Genomic DNA, 22039 nt, shown 5'->3' on the forward strand with positions numbered 1-22039 from the left:
GCCTGTTACGAAAGGCCGATAAAGGCAATTACAGAATTAAAGTAAGAACGCGAAAAGTCGCTACGAAGATCGACTGACGAATAAGACACGTGCTAACCGTAGCACAGCGCGCGATCGACTAAAGTGTAAAAAGAATTAATATCAGGCGTAAACAAAGCAGATAGCCCCTACCAGTACTATCTAAATAAGCAAGAAAACTGACGCGCTGCGCCGACCAAGCAACATATCAGACACAAAACAAAATTAAAAACATCAGGGTAGTATTTATTACTTTTGATTCATTCGATTTGATTTGAGTAACGCTCTGCTTGTGTGCCAAAAATCCTAAATAATTAAGTAAAATTCCTAAAACCAGCAAAAATTAGTCCTTCAAACATAAAAATGCAATTTTAGTGGTTAATTTGTAAGATAATCGCAAACGTTATGCAGGAAAATGATAAAGGCATTAAATACTTACCATCTAATGCAAGAAGGATCCATCTACGATGTCAGACTCAGGTGCAAAATCCCGAAAACAATAAAAAATTAGTCCTTCGAACATAAAAATACAATTTTGGGGATTAATTTGTGCGATAATCACAAAATTTATTGATGAAAATGATAGAGAAATTTAATATTTACCATCTGGTGTAAGAATGGTTCGAATTATTTTGTAAAAATTTTTTTGGTCGAATTTTTTTGTTAAAATTTTTTCGGTCGAATTTTTTTGTAAACATTTTTCTGGTTGAATTTTTTTTGTAAAAAATTTTTGTGACAAATTTTTTTTGGAAACATTTTTTCGCTCGAATTTTTTTGTAAAAACTTTTACGGTCGAAAAACAGGGTCGAACATTTTTACTTAAAATTTTTCGTACAAAGTATTCAAAATGACATATAGTTACAAGTTACCGACATAACAAAGTTCAAAACGAAATTTAGGAAAATTGATCGTTCGCAACCTATTCACAAAAAGTATGGATGAAAATGATATGGAAATTTAATCCCTACAATCTGATGTAAGAATCAAAAGTTAGCCCTCCGCAACACAAAAATGCAATTGTAAGGGTTAATTCGTGAGATAATCACATTTCTTTATGACAATGATATGGAAATTTAATACCTACAATCTGATGTAAGAATGGTTTATCTATGATATCGGACTCAGGTGGGAAATCCCTAAAACCATCAAAAATTGATCCTTCACCCCACAAAAATTCAATTTTAAGGGATAATTCTTGAGATAATCACGAAATTTATTGATGAAAATAATAGAGAAATTTAATATTTACCATCTGGTGTAAGAATGGTTTTTCTACGATATCGGACTCAAGTGGAAAATCCCTAAATCCATCAAAAATTAGTCCTTCGCAACACAAAAATGCAATTTTAAGGGATAATTCGTGAGATAATCACCAAATTTATTAATGAAAATGATAGAGAAATTTAATATTTACCATCTGGTGTAAGAATGGTTCTTCTACGATATCGGACTCAAGTGGAAAATCCCTAAAACCATCAAAAATTAGTCCTTCGCAACACAAAAATGCAATTTTAAGGGTTAATTCGTGAAATAATCACAACATTTCTTTATGAAAATGATAGGGAAATGTATTACGTACAAGTTGATGTAAGAATGGTTGTTCTACAATATCGGACTCAGGTGAAAAATCCCTAAAACCATCAAAAATTATTCCTTCGCAACACAAATATGCAATTTAAAAAGGTTAATTCGTGAAATAATCACAACATTTCTTTATGAAAATGATAGGAAATTTATTACCTACAATTTGATGTAAGAATGGTTCTTCTACGATATTGGACTCGGGTGGAAAATCTCTAAAACCATCAAAAATTAGTCCTTCGCAACACAAAAATGCAATTTTAAGGGTAAAATTGTGAGATAATCACCTCATTTATAGATGAAAATTATAGAGAAATTTAATACCTACAATCTGATCTAAGAATGGTTCTTCTACGATATCGGACTCAAGTGGAAAATCCCTAAAACCATCAAAAATTAGTCCTTCGCAACACAAAAATGCAATTTTAAGGGTTAATTCGTGAAATAATCACAACATTTCTATATGGAAATGATAGGGAAATTTAATACCTACAATCTGATTTAAGAATGGTTCATCTACGATATCGGATTCAGGTGGAAAATCCTAAAACCATCAAAAATTAGTCCTTCGCAACACAAAAATGCAATTTAAAGGGGTTAATTCGTGAAATAATCAGAACATTTCTTTATGGAAATGATAGGGAAATATAATACTTACAATCTGGTGAAAGAATGGTTCTTCTACGATATCGGACACAAGTGGAAAATCTCTAAACCAATCAAAAATTAGTCCTTCGCAACACAAAAATGCAATTTTAAGGGTCAATTCGTGAGATAATCACAACATTTCTTTATGGAAATGATAGGGAAATATAATACCTACGATCTGATTTGAGAATGGTTCATCTACGATATCGGATTCAGGTGGAAAATCCTGAAAACAATCAAAAATTAGTCCTTCGCAACACAAAAATGCAATTTTAGGGGTCAATTCGTGAGATAATCACAATATTTACTTGTGAATATAATATAGAAATGTAATACCTACTTACAATCTAATGTAAGAATGGTTCATCTACGATATCGGATTCAGGCGGAAAATCCCTAAATCAAACAAAAATTAGTGACCCGAAATACAAAAATGGCCCTTTTGTGACTTTCCGAGGAGATAATTACAAATGTTATCTACGGAAATGATAAAGAATTTCAATACGAACAATCTGATGCAAAACTTGTCACCCTACGAAGTCGGGTTCTGTTGCTAGAACCCTAAAACCAACAGAAAGTGCCCCAAAACACAAAAATTACAAGTCCAATCCATGAAAATAATAAAAGTTCCAAAACTTACTTTCTGATACCAAAATGGTTAACCTACGCGATCGGATTCAGTTGCTGCACCGCAAAAACAAACAAAATTAGTGGCTCGAAACGCAAAAATGCCATTTTGTGAGTTTCCCGAGAGTTAATTTAAAATGTTATCTATAATAGTATATCAAGTGCGCTAATCGACACTTTAACCGGTTTTTTTTTCTTCTTCCTCTCTATTTCCACGTTTAGGTTTTTGTTTGAATCTTCTGTATTTTAAACTTGAAACTTCGTTCGCACTCTACTGGAAAATATAAGGTTATAAATGCATGGGAGTTCGTGCACGCACTCGATATCACTTATATTCCAATAATATACGAGTACAAGTGCTGCATGCTGCTTTGTTTGACTGACTGTGCGTGGCATATCATATGGCTTTGTACTGCACCGTAGGACATATGTGCAGGCGTAAGTTCCACCCCGTGACTTAAGATAACACCGATATTTATAAAATTGTTCAATTAATTAATTAGAAATGTTTTCAAATTTTGTAAGCATGCTAAATAATAACACAAAAACACTTGATTGATAAAATATTAACATAGAATTTGATAAATTCACTTTCAATATTAATTGGGAGTTTCATACTTACATATTATTTCTACTCCAAAAACTATCAATTCACTTCAGTAATTAAATAGTTCAGTTCTAACATTTTATTAGATCTTTTCTTGTGAAAATGATAAAATTATTAATTATAAATATATGTGGACACTTTGTTTCAGTTGCATATTCGTGATTCAAATGACATTTGGATTAAATAAAAATTATATTGCGGACTCAGACAATCTTCTCAAAATTAAGCAATATTGTTTTCATAGTTTGTTTATTAGTGAAAAATTAAAATATATTACATGAGTTTTGATACAAAACATTTGGTAAACATTCGTCAAAAAAGTTCTTAAGAGAGCGCAACATACATGTACATTTCACACCTGTTCAAACTCCCTATATGTCGAATTTAATTGCTTCAAAAGAGCGGATTCTTCGCTGTCGACAATGAAATCTTCTAGTTCCTGCACAGACTTGAGCGAATTGAAGGCAATGTCGGCTCCCTTAAATACATTCTTCACCTTCTCGCTGGGGTTGAGGAAATACAGAGGTTGTTTTCTACCCGCAAAGTCCCTAATCATTGCCGATACCCCTCTGGCAGCTGTAAAGTCGGCGGCGAGAATAAATCGACAATCTATGACAACGGGCAAATGCACTGAATTCAATCCGGCGTTGTCCACATAGGACTTGATAAATTCCACCGCCGGGAAGTACAGACTGTTACTCGGAGTGATTAGTAAACATTCAACCCCATTGGGCGTCGTCAATTTTTCGACGGTCACTTGCGGGCGTGCGCTTGGATACAGGAGCAGTATAATGTTGATAAACACACCAATAACAATTCCTAACTCCACGCCGATGGATAAACATAGTATAAATGTGACGCTCATAGGAATGAGGTCTTTCCGATTGGACTTCCACATTGGCCGTACAACTTCGTATTCAATCATGAAGATTACCGCACAGATGATAACAGCGCCAAGAGATGCTTTCGGAATGTAGCGAAATGCTGGGGTCACAAAGGACAGCGCGAGCAAAACCAAAATGCCAGTAAATATACCGCCAACAGTAGTTTTCACACCGCTTGCGTGGTTCACAGCCGAGCGTGAAAAAGAGCCGGTAATAGGTATAGACGAGAAAAATGATCCAATTACGTTGCAAAAGCTGAGTGCAATTAGTTCCTGGGTGGCGTCCACACTTTTATTATTAGCTGTGGAATAATTTTTTAATTAAAAAAAAGTTAAAACAAAAAATAAACTTACCAAAAGCCTTGGCAATTGCAACATTTCCAAGCACAGCAATAATAGGTACCATTACAACGGACCCTCCAAGATCTGCCAGCATTTCTGATAACTCCACTGTGCGATTGTTGTATGTTGTACTGAATGGTGGTGGACCAAAATTGGGCATGCCCGGTTTTACTTTCCCGGTCAGTAAGAATGGTACGGCTCCAGTGGTGGTTTCGTAGTAATACGCCAATAACGAACTACAAACAACCACCAAAGCATTCCTGGACGTGGAAATCACCCAGATGGTCTTCTCTAACGGCTTGCGTTTCAGCTTAATATCCTTTATTTTCCTCAGCCCCAGCAGTAGAACAATACATACCAATGCCATCTGAAAGTCTGCATAACGCGACTTATCGATATTCGCGTACGCTTGATAAAGTGTATCGAAAAATCCATTTGACTTGTACTTCAACCCCAATATATACTTTAGCTGCGATGAGATAATGATCATCGAAGTGGCCGAGGTGAAGCCCACCGTCACCGGAATTGATATAAAGTCTACAAGAAGACCGAGGTTTAGCACGGCCATTAACAACTGCATGATTCCGGAGATGAAACATAGTAATATAGCGTAGTCGCTGTTGCGGTTGACAACTTGTTGGTAAGTCATGAGGGACATTAGAGCAGTAGGCCCGATGGTAATATCTTTGCACGATCCGAAGACGACGTAAACGAAGCAGCCCGCGAACGCCGAGTACAAGCCAAACTGGGGTTCAACACCGGCAAGTGTCGCATACGCCAGGGCCTGCGGCATCACTGTGAGGCCCACGGTGACGCCGGCAATTAGATCGCAGAGGAACGTGTGGGTATCATAGCCACGCACATGCCCGAAGATTGGCAGGTGACGTTGCAGAGCGGCGCGCATTCTTTCTCTTCGCATCTTCTGACCTGAAACCGCAAACGTGCGTGCGTGTTGGAGAAAGTTCACATTGTAAATCAATAGACAGGCACAGCTCAACGCAACCAGTAGTTAAAACGTAATTACCTAAACTCGCATTGGTGTGACACGCACTTTAACAAAAGAGTTTCGCGTAGTAATTGACTATGAAGCACATACTTTGTTTGTTTACGTTGATAATTAAGCCGCGCCAGCAAACACCGAACGAGGCGGTCGCGAGCACGATGTGTTTGCGAATGCTGCGTGCTTCGCAGCTTTCCGTTTTTAAAACAATTTCACTCTGCACGAGCGCCACATCTCGCACATTTCGCAAAGTCGGCTCCATTCTTGCGCTAGCTTGGCATACGGGTTATAATTCTCGGCGGCAGATCAATGTGCTCGCCGATTCTCTCAATTAAAAATATTGTCTACCATCAATTGAAGCTATTTTTAATTAGTCGCCGATTGTGATACGCAACGAGTTAAACCAACTAGTAAACAACGGAATGTTTCGATTGTATATGAAGGAAATGGCGGATTTGTTACGTGCGCCACTCACTTTCAATCTTGTTTTAATTGCAGATCAAACTTCGTACAACGAGTCTGCGGATAAGGTGCGCATCGTGATTACAAGTAAAATAATGAATGATGCAATTGTTAATTTCCGTAAGCTTGATGTAAAATGAATCTTATCGGTCAAAGTCGAATGCGATTGCGCCAACTAATTGCAGAAATCGAAGAAATCGCAGCGACCATCGCTGTTGACCTATAAATCACTAAGCGGAAAATTAATAACTTTATCGCTTTTTATGTGCACTTACGAAAGCCAATCCGTCTGCAGCAAGAACTGCTGCTTAAAGTCGTTATAATTAAAGTGCAATCGAGCATTAAGCATATTGCATGTTTACAAGTTGCTACTTAAACAAGTTGGCAGCACATTCATAAATAATTATTAAATTGTAGAATGAAATGAAGCAAAAATGTTACAATGTCGATATAACGCTGAAAATAGCAATAATTTGACTACACAAAAGCAATAATTGCGTGCGTAACAAATTAAGAAGACCTTGATTTAAGTGTTGACTCAAGTACTTAAATGAACTTTAATTTCGATTATATTATACAAGAAAAAAAATCTAATAACTTGTTTCGTATTTTTCGTACAACTTTAAAAATATTTATTTTAAGCACAGTTTTTCATTTACATTCGTCCTTCCTTGTCAACTCACCCAATGATTGACTCGTGCATCTTTCAATTTTTCATATTTTTTACTTTAAATGCGTGATTTTGTACTGCCATGTTCACGTCAATCTCTAGATAAAATTGTTTATAGCAAAAATACACGTATCGAACTATTTTCTTGAAATTTTTAATCTTTGTTATTAATTTTTTTATTACTGGTGCAGTATTAACACAAATATTTACTATGCATAAGAAAGCAATTATTTAAATATCATAGTAAACTCTGTTGTGATCAAAGGACATGTTACCTTAAACCTAAAACCTGTTTTATGCAATTTTGTGGAATATGCGGCTAGGTATTTTATAACGCTGTGTGCATTGATAGAAAAAATTGGCTAATAGCGCTAAAATAATAAATAGCAAGAAAGTATTTTACTATCATATGTTTACGCACAAATATTATATCCCATTTATGCCGAGTGAATGTAAACATTCGATAAACGAGAATCATTACAAACATTCCAAAATATCATATTTTATACATTGCTGCGTTGAGATATATTATATTTTCGTTGGCATAACAGCACAATGTTTTCTATCCAAACGCAACTTTACTTTAGGCAACTCTTCGCACAAATACGCGTTCGATAAAATTCTAACTCTGGGACTAGGCGCTTCTGCCCACCAAATTCCTGCCACATTTCCCGTTTTTGCACGAGCGTATATAAAGCTGATCTGACATTAGATGAGCAACACGTGAGCAACACTTAGCAAACAGACCTACAAGTATACACGTCATTTTTGCGGTTATAATCATATTAAAGTTAAATCGCTGACCTTGTGCTGCGAGAAATAACGCATTACAGTTACTAATCGCGCCTTAATGTCCACGTAAAATGATATTAATTCGTATAGTCTGTGGGACTGGTTTGTTTTCGCTGTACTTGTACATGCCACGAAAATACAATTTCAAAATTACTCACTTGTGATATTTTCGTAAATTTGCAATTGCTAGTCAGTTTCGTCCGTGGAATACCAAGGGCCACTTCGAAATGACGCACATTCTCGAATTCATATCGTCGCGTGGGAGCTCGCTAGCAGATGTTATTATTAAAGCCTAGGGTCGAACGTTCGAATGGGGTTGCGCTGGCGTGCGCCTTGCGCGCACGGGAGTCGCGGGACATGTGCGACGTGCGGCGTCGAGGGCCGCGTCAAGAGCCGTGCTTTTCGCCGTCCCGGCCCTGCGCACTACATTCCGATCAAACTTACAGCGATCTCATATCGAACGCGGCGAAAAATTCACCATTTGCATAGTTGTATCATTAAAGGCTACGTTGAGTCATGGATTGATTTCGACACATTTATCGAGAGCATAAATTACATTTTAATAGAAATATTATTCTACGGTTAACAAGGCGTCGTCTCAAACCCTGGCGATATTGATGTATTTGTATATCGTTGAACAACATCATGCAGATTATCCTTATTCACACAATTAAGCGTATTACCAATAATACTCTCCATTTTGATACGCAGTTTTTCATTCAAGTCCAGAAACACAATCTCGACCTTTTCCTTCGAGTTTCGATTGGTTTCTACAAAATCAGCCATGAGTGCCCCCAGCGCCTAAAACAAATATTAATATTATTAATACATTAACATAAGTAATTTAACAATAAATTAAATATAATGTAATACTTTAGTTGCACTGTAATCGACTCGTTGCAGCTTATTGCAATCAAAAACGATGAGCAAACATTTTATTTCTGGATTGTTTGCGTTCGGGCCGGAGTCTGTGACTGTTACGTTGTGGCACTTCTTCACGACACGGTGAGTCTTCTCACGAACAGATTCTCCTGATATGTAAGTAAGGCTACCAACTAAAGCCAGTTGGAGGTAACTGATATGATCCTAAGAAATAAAATCAGATGTGCAAGCGTGTGAATTTGGATATTTTTACCATGACAACAATTTCATCTTTAATTTTTGGTTTCGAGATAAACCAAACTATTAAAAGGAGATCCACAACCACGCCCACGAGTATTCCTCGCTCGATCGAATCAGCCAGAGACCATAGGAATGTCGCTGCTAATGGTATAAGTTCAATTCCTAAAAATAAATAAGAAAATGTTATAAAACAATATCGTTTCGTGAGTGATTACTTCTCATACTAGTCGTCTGCCACAAATTCTTCACTATCTCAATTTCTACCATGTAGATAACTGCGCAAAAGATGACTGACGCCAGAGCAGCTTTGGGAATAAAGATGAAATACTTGGTTAAGAATGTAAGAGATAAAATCACCATGATTCCTACAACAAGTTAAGACAGGCAATAAACTTAAAATTTTATGCTAATTCTCTGTAATCTGACGTTACTGACTGAATTTTAAATTTAGGCCGAAACTAACCGGTGTAAATACCCCCAAAAGTAGTACGAGCCCCACTGGCATGGTTGAGCGCCGCTCGTGAAAACGAAGCGTTGACCGGAAACGACCCGAAGAATGATCCAACGATATTGCACAATCCGAGCGTGGACATTTCCTGAGATGCATTCAAAACTTTTCCACTTGCTAAAAATAAACATCGATCCGAATTATAGGTTACTATTATATATTACAAACTATCAATTCAGAAATAATTGACTATGTACTTACAGAATGATTTGGCGATCGCCATATTACTTAATATCGCTACTAACGCCACGACAAGAATCCCCGTGTACAACTGCCGCACGTGCTCGCCAACATCCGCCAGTTTGAAGGGCGGCGCAAATTGTGGGAGACCATCCGGAACGGTGTTCGTCAGCGTGAAAACATCGCTGTGCAGGAAGTATGCGCACACCGACGTTGTGATCACGATCAGCGCGTTGCGTCCTACCGAGATGAACCAAATGGCAATTTTGTTCCTGCTAGCGTTGGGTACGGACGGTGCCAGACCCCAGCGACGGACTTCGCGCAAACCTATGAGAAGCACGCAACATACGAGACTGAGAGCCGTATCACCCAGCTTCGCTTTGGTGATATTTGCGAAGACATGGTAGACCACTTCGATGAAGCTTTCAGCACGGAATTTCAACCCTAACATGCTTTTCACTTGGGAAGCGGCGATGGTGATGGCACCCGCGGAGGTGAAGCCGGAGACAACCGGCGCAGACACAAAGTCTACCAGAAATCCCAACTTGAACACACCGAAGAGAAACTGTAGAAGTCCGGCGGAGAAGCAAAGGAATATTGCTACTTCTGGTGAAGATGTATCTTTGATGTATGAGTATGTTAATAAGGATATGAGTGCGGTCGGAGCAATGTTTAAATCTTTCACGGTTCCAAAACAAGCGTAAATGAAACCGCCACAAAGTGATGAGTACAATCCATACTGAAAACAAATTCAGAAAAATCAAAGATTTTCATCATTATTTTAAACTAAAAAAAAAAATGTTTGAAAAAGCTTGAATCAAAAATCTCACCTGTGGTTCTAACCCAGCGAGAGCAGCGTAAGCAATACTCTGTGGAATTAACGTTAATCCGACTGTAATGCCAGCAATTAAATCACCCAAAGCTGTTTCGGTATTGTAATGCGGCAGCCATCCTAAAATCGGCACCACTTCTTTCACTCCATTGAAGATACGCGCTTTTCTCATCACACAATGTAATAAATTTCCAGCTTTCAGCACAGAATCGCAAATGATCCGGCAGAGCGGCGGATAAACTATGGTAGAGCTGAGACACGGAATAACCGACTTTTACAGTTCCGTGTTTAAATCGAACATGGCAAATTACCGAGCTGTCGCTTCGGGCTGCGTGGACGTCCTTGTTTTTTACTTCATACATTAAATGGTGTGTTTGAGTACGTACTTACGTTAAACAGTACGACGGAATGTGCCGGACAATACAGTTCGCAAAATTCATCACTGCGCTGGTCCACCTGCGTCGCGTAATCATAATCTGCCTTACATAATATCAACGATGTAATGTTGATGTGATTACCGGAATATATTTATTTATATGTGTATGATTTACAAAGCAAGTCATTATTTGTCGGTTATTTCTGGTTCTACACATTGCTTGGATGTCGCACCACAAACAAACGCCGAGATTTCGAGAGGGTTTGTAACGGGGCCGCGAAGTGTCTTTGATGAACTCAATTGAAGTTGATTGGCACGCCGACACGATTTTCGTCGTTGTTGGTTTGCTTTATTGTACACCGACTCCTTATAACACTAATATAAAATTCGAAGAAATACCAGAAACACGTCAGCTTTAGCACACAAGCCAGGTACGTTGATATTTACCTACTTGAGGCGAATGATGTGACTCGAAACTTAATGTGGTAATGACATCGATTGAATACAATGCCTTGGATTATTTTTTATATTCATTCTCGCTTGTTATTTTGATTGGAAGCAATATGTTTGTTTGATATTTTTTACAGTGTGGCCTACGATGGAAATTTTCACGTTCTAGGTACGAGTACATTGTGTTTATGCGTTTGATGATATGTACGTAGAATAATGGGATTGCGTGATTGTTTTTTCAATTGAAAATATCGGAGATCAGGTGATTGTTACGTCGGTATAAGTATATTTAGCAATAGGTAATCAAATTACCTATTAACTAAGTTATTAACTAAGAAAAATAGTTTTACTTATTTTTTTTTATTGTATCGGCAGGTATAATCGGCCGTAATATAATTCGATTAATGAAAGAAACATAAAGCAAAAATGCCGAGCACATTCTGGTATGTAATGACTCAAGTACGAACGAATGTGTCATACGTATTAGCAATATGTATACTTTATAACTTTACATACTGGTATTATTTAATTAGCACCATTTTATTTGCCTGTAAATAATTACAAAGTTTCTGATAAGCGTCCACTGTTACTTGCGTTACTTGCAGCGCGTATTTAATTTTTCTAAAAATATTCTGGACGGTATACTGTGTATACATGAGTTGCTAAACGCATAAATCACACACTATTGGGAAATGCTAAAGTACTTTAGTCACGCCCTTGGCAGGTGGTGATTAAAATGCCAGTGTTTCGAAATCGTAGGAAAAGTGGCACTTTTAAGGTGGAAACAGAAAATAGTATATTAAGTATCAAGTGGTCAAACGAGAGTTTTAGTCACGAGATTAAATGAGAACGAGCGTAGCGAGCGTTTAATTAATCAAGTGTTTAACAACATTTAGTCATGTTATGCTTACGCTATTTTTTCAATTTATTTCCACGTTGAAGTTTTGTAATTTAACTTTTCATTTTAAATCTGATCTAACGCTCGCACACTACTGGGAAATGTAAGGTTATAAATGCCGTGCCGCGCCGACAAGAGCAGAAGCAGCGCCCGCAAGCTCCGCCCCGTGACTAAAGCCCGTAATTAAAGTACTTTAGTCACAGCCTTGATCATCCGCGTCTAAAGTAACACTTTTTGTGTTTAAAATGTGAAAAAACTGACGCTTTAAAAGTGGAAGTCGAAAAAATAAAGTTATCACTGTGAACAGGTGAATCACTATCAATACATCAAAGCAGTCAATACAAGGAATTATGCAGAATATAACTGATTTGAATTTAACGGAAGTGATACATTTTCGTGTGAAGCTGGGCGGACATAAATACCAAAGAAACTTTTCAAAACTTTCGAAAATATTCACAACAAAAAAAACAGCGTCACAAAATTTGCCTTGCCTGCTAATATCGTATTTAAATGTTCTATCTTCTGATAAACATAGTTACTATTTATTGAAATTATGAATAGATATCACCATGACAATAATAATATCAATAATAAAATAAAATTGACGTTATTCTTTCAATTTAAGTTAAATTCCAATAATAACACGATGTTTCCGAAATGGTTCCGCGCTTTCCTGCTCCTAAACATTTTGCTCTTTGTCGAATTATACGCATTCGGTAAGTGTTCCTTTCCTAATGAAACATTAACATTCAGATATGTTCCTACATAGAGCCTCGGCTACGATGCTACGACTGCACCAACTGTGAAGACAGCTACCTGAAATCGGCAAAAAGTTGCGATCCCCGATTCTTCTTCTGTGTGTACTTCCAAAAACCAACGAATGAAGTGGACAGATACTGTGGCATCAACGGCAATTGCACCGCACTTGTCGCACTTGCCGGGGGTGGCAACTGCTCTATGTGCTCGTCGGATCTATGCAATTACAAGTTCTACACGGATCGCGCGCACCCGTCACTCGCCGCCAACATTCTTGTCACCTTACTCTCAGCATTCATTGGCGTAATAGTCGCCTGAGGATCAGATCATTACCATGCATTGTTAATATTTTTCAATCGCAACATTTAATAAAAAGATAATCGGCTAAAACAGATGTGATTCATGGATTTTGGAGGTCTGTTATCACCGGATGCGCGCTCCCGCAATCGTTAGAACGACGCATGCGAAGTACGGCATGGAGCGGACTCGGCCCGCAGTCCTCTCGCATTCGCTTCGTGTGTGTTGCTGCCGCTGGACAAGTGCACCCCCGACGGCTGCAGGAATGTTAGCGGTGTTCGGTATGTCGCGCCTTTTTCGATAATAATTCCGCACTTCGACAACAGGTCGAAAATCATCATCGCAAGTCGCGCTCAAAGCAATAACATTCACCGCTTTTCATCTTACGAACGCTATTTTACATCAATTCCTTCTCGTGGGAACTCACTGGAAATCAACAGGTACGTTTATCGATTGCGCTATATCTCCTAACCGAATTTTACAACTTCACACGCTCAAAGTAATTAACAATCATTTTTATTAAACCACACCATTTTTTAAGAGTATTTATATTAAATTTTAAGTTTTTTATCATTTAACTAAATTTTTATCATTTGCAGTTAAAAAAGTTTGCAAATTTTTGCTTTTCATATTAACTGAAGCTGGTCCTTGACAGAATTGACAGCTGGATGCGACTTTTTGCGCCTGGAAAGAAATGTCCTTGGCCTATACTTGGGACCTTCATGCATGCCCCGCTGAAACACAGCAACTCCCCAAGGCGTCACGCAAAAATGAACACGTGGAACTTGCACTCATGCTATGACACACCTTTAAACATTTATTGTTTGCAGCGTCGCGCGTAACTTCCGCATTCGTCAGTAACCCGCAAACCACTCGTTTCCGTGCGTCTGATAAGAGTTCATGCGCTTTTGATGTTTCAGATGCCGGAGAGCCTGCTGCTGCCGACCTACAACGCGATGGCGGAGGCCGAGCCCGACCTAAGCACCTTCGAGAACAAGACTGGGCTCGCCGAAGACATGAAGTTCCTCGCGTCCATGCCGGAGTTGTGCGATGTGACGTTCCTCGTCGGCGACACCAGGGAGCCGGTGTGCGCCGTTAAGGCCGTGCTGGCTGCACGCTCGCGTGTTTTCCACAAGATGCTTTATCAGGTATGCAAAGAACAAGTCAATTGTCACTGGAGAGGTGAAACTCACGCGTGTCCCACTTTCAGGCCCCCAGCCCGCAACGCAAGAAGGAGGCGGCGCCGCGCGAGAATAAGCTGCGTCTGTTCCTGAAGCGCTCCTCCGAGCCGCTGCTGAATCTACAGAATGCGTCGCAACAGGTAATTGTAGAGTTACCGCTGCAGGCCTGCGCCCTGCGCCCCCGCCCCACGCGAGGCGTGACGCTGCACGCGTCACCGCATCGCGACGCCTCTTTTTGATCCAGATTTAACTAATTAGCGATGTTGTGCACCCAATTCAGAGAGGCTACACACAGCAGTTGGCTCCCATCCAAGAGGTAACCTTCCTCGGCCGTCCGACTCTTCCGTCATACGTTTATTTTGTATCCGATATGCGATTATTTGCGGGGCAACACAATGAATCAAATTGGTGCCGAAAATGTTAGATCAGGTTGACCCAATCTGTTTTTATTTAGATCAGTGGTCTTCACTTGTTTCATTTGCGTTTTGTACATACGTATATTGTGTTGAGTGTGATACATTCAAAAAGTAAACTTGGTAGTTTATTACAAAATTGAAGTGAATCAGTAGAGTTCATCATTTTCGGCACAGATTTAGAGATCTACTTAAGAGTGGATTTCGGTACACAACAGCGCTACTAAAAACAAGTTTTTTTAAGTTTCATTCTTAAAGAAATGCAATTATTTAAAAACCACAGTGCGCCTACGATGAAAAATTAATTTTTCTTTAATATAGTATTGATACCAATGCTAAACATTTAGTATTTTCTTAGATATTTCAGTTTTTTCAAAAACAGATTTTTGCATTTTATTCAAAAAAAATGGTTGTTTGTAAAGTAGGTTTACGATCGAGATGTTTACGTGATAACGTCTTATTGGTGATATAAGTTTTTTTTGTTGCAATTGTTGTAACACTTCACTTGCACTTCACATTTTGTTTTACTGTTAAATATTCAACGAAAACTTAACCGCACGAGAAAATCTCCATTCGTTTGTATGCCGCTAGAGTGAGAGAGACGGAAGATCGGTCAACTCACTCGAACGCTATGCCTGCCTCCGCTCGTGTGGATTCCGCGTGACAAGTTTCACGGAATGACTGGCAGCGCTCGAGATGAGACGGGAGATCGGTCCGTCTCTCTCTCTCTCGTTATACCTGCGATCGGAGGCCTCGTGACACAAGTTTCTGAACATGTCACCCTAAAACGATTTTAAAGACGTTATCACGTCAAAACTATTGAATATCTTATCACCAATAATGATCTGATAAATGGTTACATAGTTTTTGATTAAAATGCAAAAGTCTGTTTTCGTTTAAATTAAAATATCTAAGAGATAAACTAATTTTTCTAGGGGAATGCAAACCAAAAATTGTTTTTTTCTACTGTGGAGCTGTTGTACTTCGAAACCCTCTCTGAATCTATTATTTGACTTAAAGCAAACCTCTGGATTAACATTGCAGGCACCAAAAACACCAACGTGTTCGTCCTATATTTTATCTTCACAAACGGATCTTAAAATTGCGTTGCGTTTTCAGCTTTGTCATGTTTTCGAATTTCCGAATAATCTATTACATGCGTGCGTGTTCTTTCACTTGACTCATTCAGTATAGCGTAGGCACTGCTCTCTCCACTATACGTAGCCATTGAGATCGATTTCGCACCCATCCACGTAGTGCGTTGATCAACTGCAGATGACTCAATGCCGCATGCTCGCATAGTCTCATACTCGCATCCCCACATATCTGTGCATGCAAGGGTAATGTGATTTGCCCACCGCCACACACGCGACCCGCGTGGCGCACGTGCCGGGCGCGTTACTAATGTATTCTTGCATAGCCACAGTCGCAGCAGCACCAGACGCTCATTATCGAGGAGTTTGAACCAGACGTGTTCCGCCAGCTCATCGAGTACATCCACACCGGCTGCGTCACCCTCCAACCGCGCACACTGCTAGGTGAGTATCCGCATGCATGCTTCGTTAGCTCCGCGAGCGCAGCGTCCCTTGAACCTTTGTGATTTTAGGCGTAATGAACGCGGCAGACTACTACGGCCTGGATGAGTTGCGGCGAGCGTGCGCCGGATTCGTTCAGTGCTGCATTAACGTTGATACTGTCTGCGCCCTGCTGGCATCAGCCGAACGATACATACAGTATAAGTGCACCAAGTCGCTGGTGCAGAAGGTACACATCGCTGATATTTATTTCCTTAACTACTCACTTCAATATATGATTATGTATTAGGTGTTGGAATTTGTTGACGAACATGGCAATGAAGTGCTCAACCTGGGCTCCTTCACACTTCTGCCGCAACACGTCGTCAGGTTGATTCTGGCACGCGATGAACTGCAAGCGGATGAATTCACCAAGTTCCAGGCCGCACTCATGTGGGGCAAGAAATACTGCGACAGCAATCCCAACACCAATCTGAAAGATGTCATCGGCAATTTCCTCGAGTACATCCAATTCCACAAGATACCCGCAAACGTTTTGATGCGGGAGATCCATCCGCTCGGCCTGGTGCCCTACAGCATTATCATGAACGCACTGGCTTACCAGGTTATAACACCATCCACATACCTCGAGGCTCGTCTTTCAAGCCGCCGCTTGTTTTAGGCAGACCCGGCAAGCGTCGACCCCGGAAAGCTGTCCCCGAATCGAGTGAGGCGCAACGCGCAAGGACGCTCCATGTCCGTGCAGAGCTCCCTCGACCCGTACGGCTCGAACACGACGCTGAGCTCGAGCGGCTCCAGCGAACTGGCGTCCTCCGAGGGCAAGCATTCGACGTCCAATTAGCATACGGCCACTGGCGCGCCGCACCACAGCCATCATCATCACACACACCCGCCCCCAGCGCACCCGGGCCCCATGCATCATTCCGCCCCACCGACCACCCACTCATCTCCCGCTCACTCCTTCACATTCACGATCGTTCTCAAGAAAGTGACGCCCATTCAGCGGCATTAAGCCGCCTCCACACACACACACACCCCGCATGACCACCCTGGACCGGGACCAAACGATTTCACCAGCACCACACGCCCTCGTGTTTACCATGACTTCCGAACTCTTTCCTTTCGTTGGTTACCTTCTCCTCGTTTGTTGCGCGGCGCAACAGTGGCTTTTAAGAAACATGATGTACATAGAGAATTGTACATTAGCAATGGATATTGTTTCCACGTATATGCTCGCTCTGCGAGCTCTATTTATCGGTCTGTTTTTGGTTTTGTACTTTTTGATACGTAATATTGCGGTCTTCTATGCTTCAACACGCATTACTAACTGGGTCGTCAACAACTACTTTTGATTGTATATTTATCTTTGCTGTTTTTTTCTCGAATAAGTTGTTGTGGTAAATACGAAATACGCCAAAGTATTGATTGCAATTATAAAAATAGGTGTGCGTAACTTCGTCAAGTCGTCTGTGTCTGTACTAAAAGGAATACCAAACATACATTAATTGCGCGCGGAGAAGGCGGCGGCAGGGCACGGGCAATGAGTATTTTTGATAAATATAAATTATTTTTGTTACGCGTATATTCAGACATTCACCAGGAACCTCATCTCAATTCCGGCTGCGTCGAAATTATGCCGTTACCCACGCAGTGAGCGCGCGCGCATCACCGCGCGATTCATCCGCCGCCTTTTGCAATAAGAAATGCTATTTTGCTAACATGTTACAAGGGGTAAAAAAGCGTCAATCTGATATGTACATTGTATATTCATGTACTCATTACACATAAACTATCGTATGTTGCAGACAGTGTGTGTGTGTATTACATTTTCAATCAAAATCATTTTAATTCGTGCTTGTAGTGCTGTCCTGTTGGCCGTAGTAGGTCTGCCAACGCTTCCACACGTCAATCCGTCTATTGTGCCAGCCGCCGATGTTAGCGAAGTGATTCACGTCGATGAGAATCTTCGTCCACAGATGATTAGACAGCAGGTTCAACTTGGACTCCATCTTGTACTCGTCGACGATTGTGTTGTTTTCGTGATATTTGACAACATTGTAGCCGTTGCGACAGAAGTGCCATTCGCTTTCCTCTGAAAAATTGCTCATATTAAACACAACAATTATTATTTATTATTATAATATCATACCTGAATTGGATGCAAGCGCACCACTCGCGATGGCAATCACCATGGTAAATATGTGAACGTGCATGGTATGACGCGATGATCAAACATTAACTTAATAAGCTCCGAAAAGCACTCTTAGCTTTTTCTAAGCCGTTTGTGCAAAATATAGATTTTAACTGCGCTTCTTATGGTCCTTTGTTCTTTGTTTCATAATTTCGAACAATAGAACAATCCGCACTCAATTTCTAATCAATTCTATAGACTTGCACACTTTTTACGAACGTATTTGATAACTTAACTTAATTGATATTAAAGTTTAAAGTAATCAAACCAATAAAATCAAATGCGATTTATTTATTATTATCAGTGTGGGTTTCAATTAAAACATTTAGCCTGAAAGACGTGGCATTACAAACATTGGAGTGAAACCCGAAATACCATAGCGATGGACTTGGTAGTCTCTTTGCAGCTTCATTTTTCGCAGAATCGTTTCCAAATCGAAAATAATGTATGGCTCCGTTGGGCTTGGCAACGCTTGAATTGTAGAAATGTCGAGGGCAGTCCAGCAAGGCGGCATTGTAAAGTAATGGTCGGTCCAGTTTTCAATATCTTCCTCAGTTTTCGGCATCGTTGTTGGGGTGGCATCGGTCGCATCGGTGGCATCATCTTCGGTGCTTGGTGGCTCTGATGTATCAGATTCATTTGCTTCGGTTACCTCTTCGTCTTCTGTGTCTTCTGGCGCGTCGGTTGTAGGCTCATCTGCATTTTCCTCGTCGCCTTCGTCGGTTTCCTCGGGAGCTTCAGTAGCTTCTTCGTCAGTTGCTGTCATTTCGGTAGTCATATCAGTTTCAGCGGTTGTCTCATCTTCTGCTTCTGCATCGCCTGCTTCTGCATCATCTGCTTCGGCATTTTCTGCTTCTGCATCTTCTGCATCTTCATCGCGTGCTTCTGCATCGTCTCCTTCTGCATCTCCGGCTTCATCATCGCGTGCTTCGGCATCTTCTTCTTCATCATCGCGTGCTTCGGCATCCTCGGCATCTGCATCGTCTGCTTCATCATCGCGTGCTTCTGCATCGTCAGCTTCATCGTCGCGTGCTTCTGCATCTTCTGCATCTGCATCATCTGCTTCTCCATCGCGTGCTTCTGCATCCTCAGCATCTGCATTTTCGGCTTCATCATCGCGTGTTTCTGCATCATCAGCTGCTAATTCAGAGGCGTCAGCAGCTGCTTCATCTTCCTGGGCTGCCGCAATAAATACAACAGCCAGAATAATCGCCAAATTCACAATTAAATGCCGCATACTGGAAGTTTTGTTGTTGATTTCCAACTGACAGAAAACACTGCAGGACGCAGCATTTAATACTCTCTCAGCTTAGATATTTGCATATCAGCGAAAGAGTTGGTGGAGGCGCGCAGATAAGCAAATGTTTTATTACGTTTTATTATGTTTTATTATATTTTAACACTTATTCGACGTGGATTCATTTTTAAATATTTTTTGGAACAAAATTAAATGGAAGGATTCAAATTCGCAATCACACACAAAGATTCGAGTTGGTTATATATTTATTTAACCTATTTCAAGACATGAGAAAAACGCAAGCGCTAACTACAATTGATGCGGCTAGTGTTGCTATTCTTGGCTCTCTGGCTGTGCCTCTGCCTCTTCCTCTTGCTTTGCCACGGCATCCAGGACTGCGTTTTCCATATCTTGGTGCGCGGCGGGGCCTTCTTCTTCATCGCAAGGTTCCTCTTCGGCATGTTTGCGCTCAGCATCCTCAGCGTTGTCCTCATCATCCTGCCTGGCAGCGGCGTCATCTCCTTCTTCGGCGGTGTCACCATCGGGCCTAGCCTCCGCCCACTGCACGTGCACGATGACTGCAAGTGCGCACAACAGGAAGATGGCGTACAATTTCATCTTGAAAATTGATTGCTTATCGTTTGACTGTGCAGGAAACCACAGAAGTGTTTTTACCAGCCTGGATGCGTGGCTTAAATACACCGCGAAAGCATGTCGCAAAACGCTGCCGAACAAAGGATCACAAAATTGTGTACAATTCGTCACTACACGAACAATCGAAGCATTTCTATTGAAACTCGTAAAAAGCCAGTAAAATGGAAAAATCAAACAAAGTTTATTTAGGAAATCTTTTGATTGTTTCAAATCGCGAATTAATTATTTTATTCGAAATGTAAGAGTGGGTTTTTTATGTGCTTATTGTTTTAGAGAGATTAGAACAAAAGGGTATACTATTCTTTTGTAAACTTATCGGTTTGAACGAATTATTACTTTTTTATAGTAATATTTGATTAATGCGCAAGGAGAAGATTAGTCAACTTTTAATGCCAGAAATAATGCTTTAGCATTGCACAAAATCTTACATATCAATTAGTTAAAAAGTACTAGTTAGAAGTTATAAGATAAAAGGACAGTTTTGGAAAGTACGACTTAAATAGTGATTTTCCAAAATGTCGGCACTTTTTCTTTTAGCATCTTTATATAAATGCAGTCAAATTATTTGTTTAAAAAAGATTCTTTGCGCACATTAACAGAAACCATATAATTTTTACATATTTTCTTTATTCTCTTCTGTCGAAGAGTTGTTCAAATCAACCTGACTACTCCCCGCGGATGCAACCTTCTGTTCTTTTACTGCGATTAATCTTTTGGCAAAGTTCTCAATACTACTCAATGTCCTGGCTGTCATTTCATTTGTTTCAATCACCTTCTTTAGCAAATTATTGTTATAATCAATCTCGTCAGTTTGGATACCCACTTCTCGTACGTCCTTCAGTGCAAGGGCCTGTTTTTGACTAGATGCAGTTCCTGCAGGTCCTGCCGAAGTGGTGGTTTGGTTTACTACTTTCAATAATTTAATGCGTTTCAATGATATGAGAGCGGGCAACTCAGGTAGTGATCGGGCGGGTTTTTTAGCACGACGCTTCGTCCTACCGCTTTGTGTTTGGTTGTTCTCTTTTGCCGCTGCTTTGATGTTTTGACCTTGAGCTTGCTGGGAAGTCATCGGGGTTGGCTTGTTCGCCACTGTCAAAGATAATACTTGTTCGGCAGGGTGTTCCGCAGGTTTTTTCTTTAAGGCAGTCAATGGTACGATCGAAATTTGCGGATTTGATGAAGTCGGTTTGCGTGGAGGAGTCGCTATAAATGGATTGATTACATTATTCTTTGAGATATGCTATTTTCATTGCAATTGTCTCAATCTCGTATTGCAAACATATTTTTCAAATTTACAAATGTGACAAATGCAATAAATTGAATTATTCTTTAGGAGTTTGACGTAGAATACGTACGAGCCATGTTCGGTTTTGTTGATGTTCTTCAAGGAATTGCAGACTTTAACTTTTTCACACACACACAGCGATCGCGTCTCTGCCCAAAAGATTCAAATAAACAAAAGAAACATAAAACATTCATGCGTTGTCATGACAACCAATCAGAAGTAGCGCCCTCTATTATATCACACAAATGAAATTTGCATCAATCCTGTGAACGACGTCGGCATCCATGCGATTCTCTTTGGTTCTACTGATACATTGAGGTGTTTCTTATTCACGCGTGCAGTTGTTTTGTATAAATTTCCCAAATCTTCAAATTGTTCAAATTGGCCTGGTTTCTAAATAAGTTGGCGAAAAGTAATTGAATATTTAAATAAATAAATTCGTAAAAATATAACAAGCTTCATAATATTATTTGCCAGTTTCAAACTCGTACGAT

General features: G+C 40.0%; 4 protein-coding genes and 2 long non-coding RNA genes across 13 annotated transcripts; 1 reads left to right on the plus strand and 5 right to left on the minus strand.

The window, feature by feature from the left end:
- Positions 1-3713: 3713 nt before the first annotated feature.
- LOC135803530 (sodium-independent sulfate anion transporter-like) lies at positions 3714-8017 on the minus strand. 2 transcript variants are annotated; one of them, XM_065317184.1, is made up of 3 exons: positions 7789-8017; positions 4719-5633; positions 3714-4666 (listed from the first exon to the last, which is right to left on the minus strand). In XM_065317184.1, exons 2-3 carry the CDS (start codon positions 5623-5625, stop codon positions 3834-3836), a joined length of 1740 nt encoding a protein of 579 aa, XP_065173256.1. In that variant the 5' UTR covers positions 5626-5633; positions 7789-8017; the 3' UTR covers positions 3714-3833. The 2 variants fall into 2 exon arrangements, with proteins under 2 accessions (XP_065173256.1, XP_065173250.1); XM_065317178.1 differs by lacking the exon at positions 7789-8017 and adding an exon at positions 5731-5961.
- A 134-nt stretch (positions 8018-8151) lies between these two features.
- Positions 8152-10720, minus strand: LOC135803514 (sodium-independent sulfate anion transporter-like). Of its 2 annotated transcripts, none has more exons than XM_065317162.1 (8): positions 10659-10720; positions 10271-10600; positions 9462-10179; positions 9216-9377; positions 8977-9117; positions 8766-8914; positions 8504-8716; positions 8152-8431 (listed from the first exon to the last, which is right to left on the minus strand). In XM_065317162.1, exons 2-8 carry the CDS (start codon positions 10442-10444, stop codon positions 8213-8215), a joined length of 1776 nt encoding a protein of 591 aa, XP_065173234.1. In that variant the 5' UTR covers positions 10445-10600; positions 10659-10720; the 3' UTR covers positions 8152-8212. The 2 variants fall into 2 exon arrangements, with proteins under 2 accessions (XP_065173234.1, XP_065173242.1); XM_065317170.1 differs by having other exon boundaries at positions 10663-10704.
- A 287-nt stretch (positions 10721-11007) lies between these two features.
- On the plus strand, positions 11008-17989 carry gprs (speckle type BTB/POZ protein). Of its 6 annotated transcripts, none has more exons than XM_065317194.1 (10): positions 11008-11079; positions 12622-12712; positions 12766-13489; positions 13970-14197; positions 14260-14370; positions 14511-14546; positions 16064-16181; positions 16250-16407; positions 16468-16782; positions 16840-17989. In XM_065317194.1, exons 4-10 carry the CDS (start codon positions 13970-13972, stop codon positions 17017-17019), a joined length of 1146 nt encoding a protein of 381 aa, XP_065173266.1. In that variant the 5' UTR covers positions 11008-11079; positions 12622-12712; positions 12766-13489; the 3' UTR covers positions 17020-17989. The 6 variants fall into 6 exon arrangements, with proteins under 6 accessions (XP_065173266.1, XP_065173300.1, XP_065173275.1 ...); XM_065317228.1 differs by having other exon boundaries at positions 16844-17989; XM_065317203.1 differs by having other exon boundaries at positions 12766-13330.
- Positions 17927-18471, minus strand: LOC135803584 (uncharacterized). Its single transcript, XR_010550837.1, has 2 exons — positions 18328-18471; positions 17927-18270 (listed from the first exon to the last, which is right to left on the minus strand). It is a non-coding gene; the product is annotated as an uncharacterized lncRNA (long non-coding RNA).
- A 169-nt stretch (positions 18472-18640) lies between these two features.
- Positions 18641-19647, minus strand: LOC135804194 (germ cell nuclear acidic protein-like). Its single transcript, XM_065317988.1, has one exon. The coding sequence runs from the start codon at positions 19604-19606 to the stop codon at positions 18695-18697; it is 912 nt and encodes a 303-aa protein (XP_065174060.1). The 5' UTR covers positions 19607-19647; the 3' UTR covers positions 18641-18694.
- A 1174-nt stretch (positions 19648-20821) lies between these two features.
- LOC135796278 (uncharacterized) lies at positions 20822-22012 on the minus strand. The gene is made up of 2 exons (XR_010549307.1): positions 21616-22012; positions 20822-21463 (listed from the first exon to the last, which is right to left on the minus strand). It is a non-coding gene; the product is annotated as an uncharacterized lncRNA (long non-coding RNA).
- Positions 22013-22039: the final 27 nt, after the last annotated feature.

This window comes from Atheta coriaria, unplaced genomic scaffold, assembly GCF_025399875.1.
Source record: "Atheta coriaria isolate IRGN ID8LTWV9N9 unplaced genomic scaffold, Caltech_Dcor_3.1 hic_scaffold_1_pilon, whole genome shotgun sequence".
NCBI classification, from domain to species: Eukaryota; Metazoa; Arthropoda; class Insecta; order Coleoptera; family Staphylinidae; genus Dalotia; species Dalotia coriaria.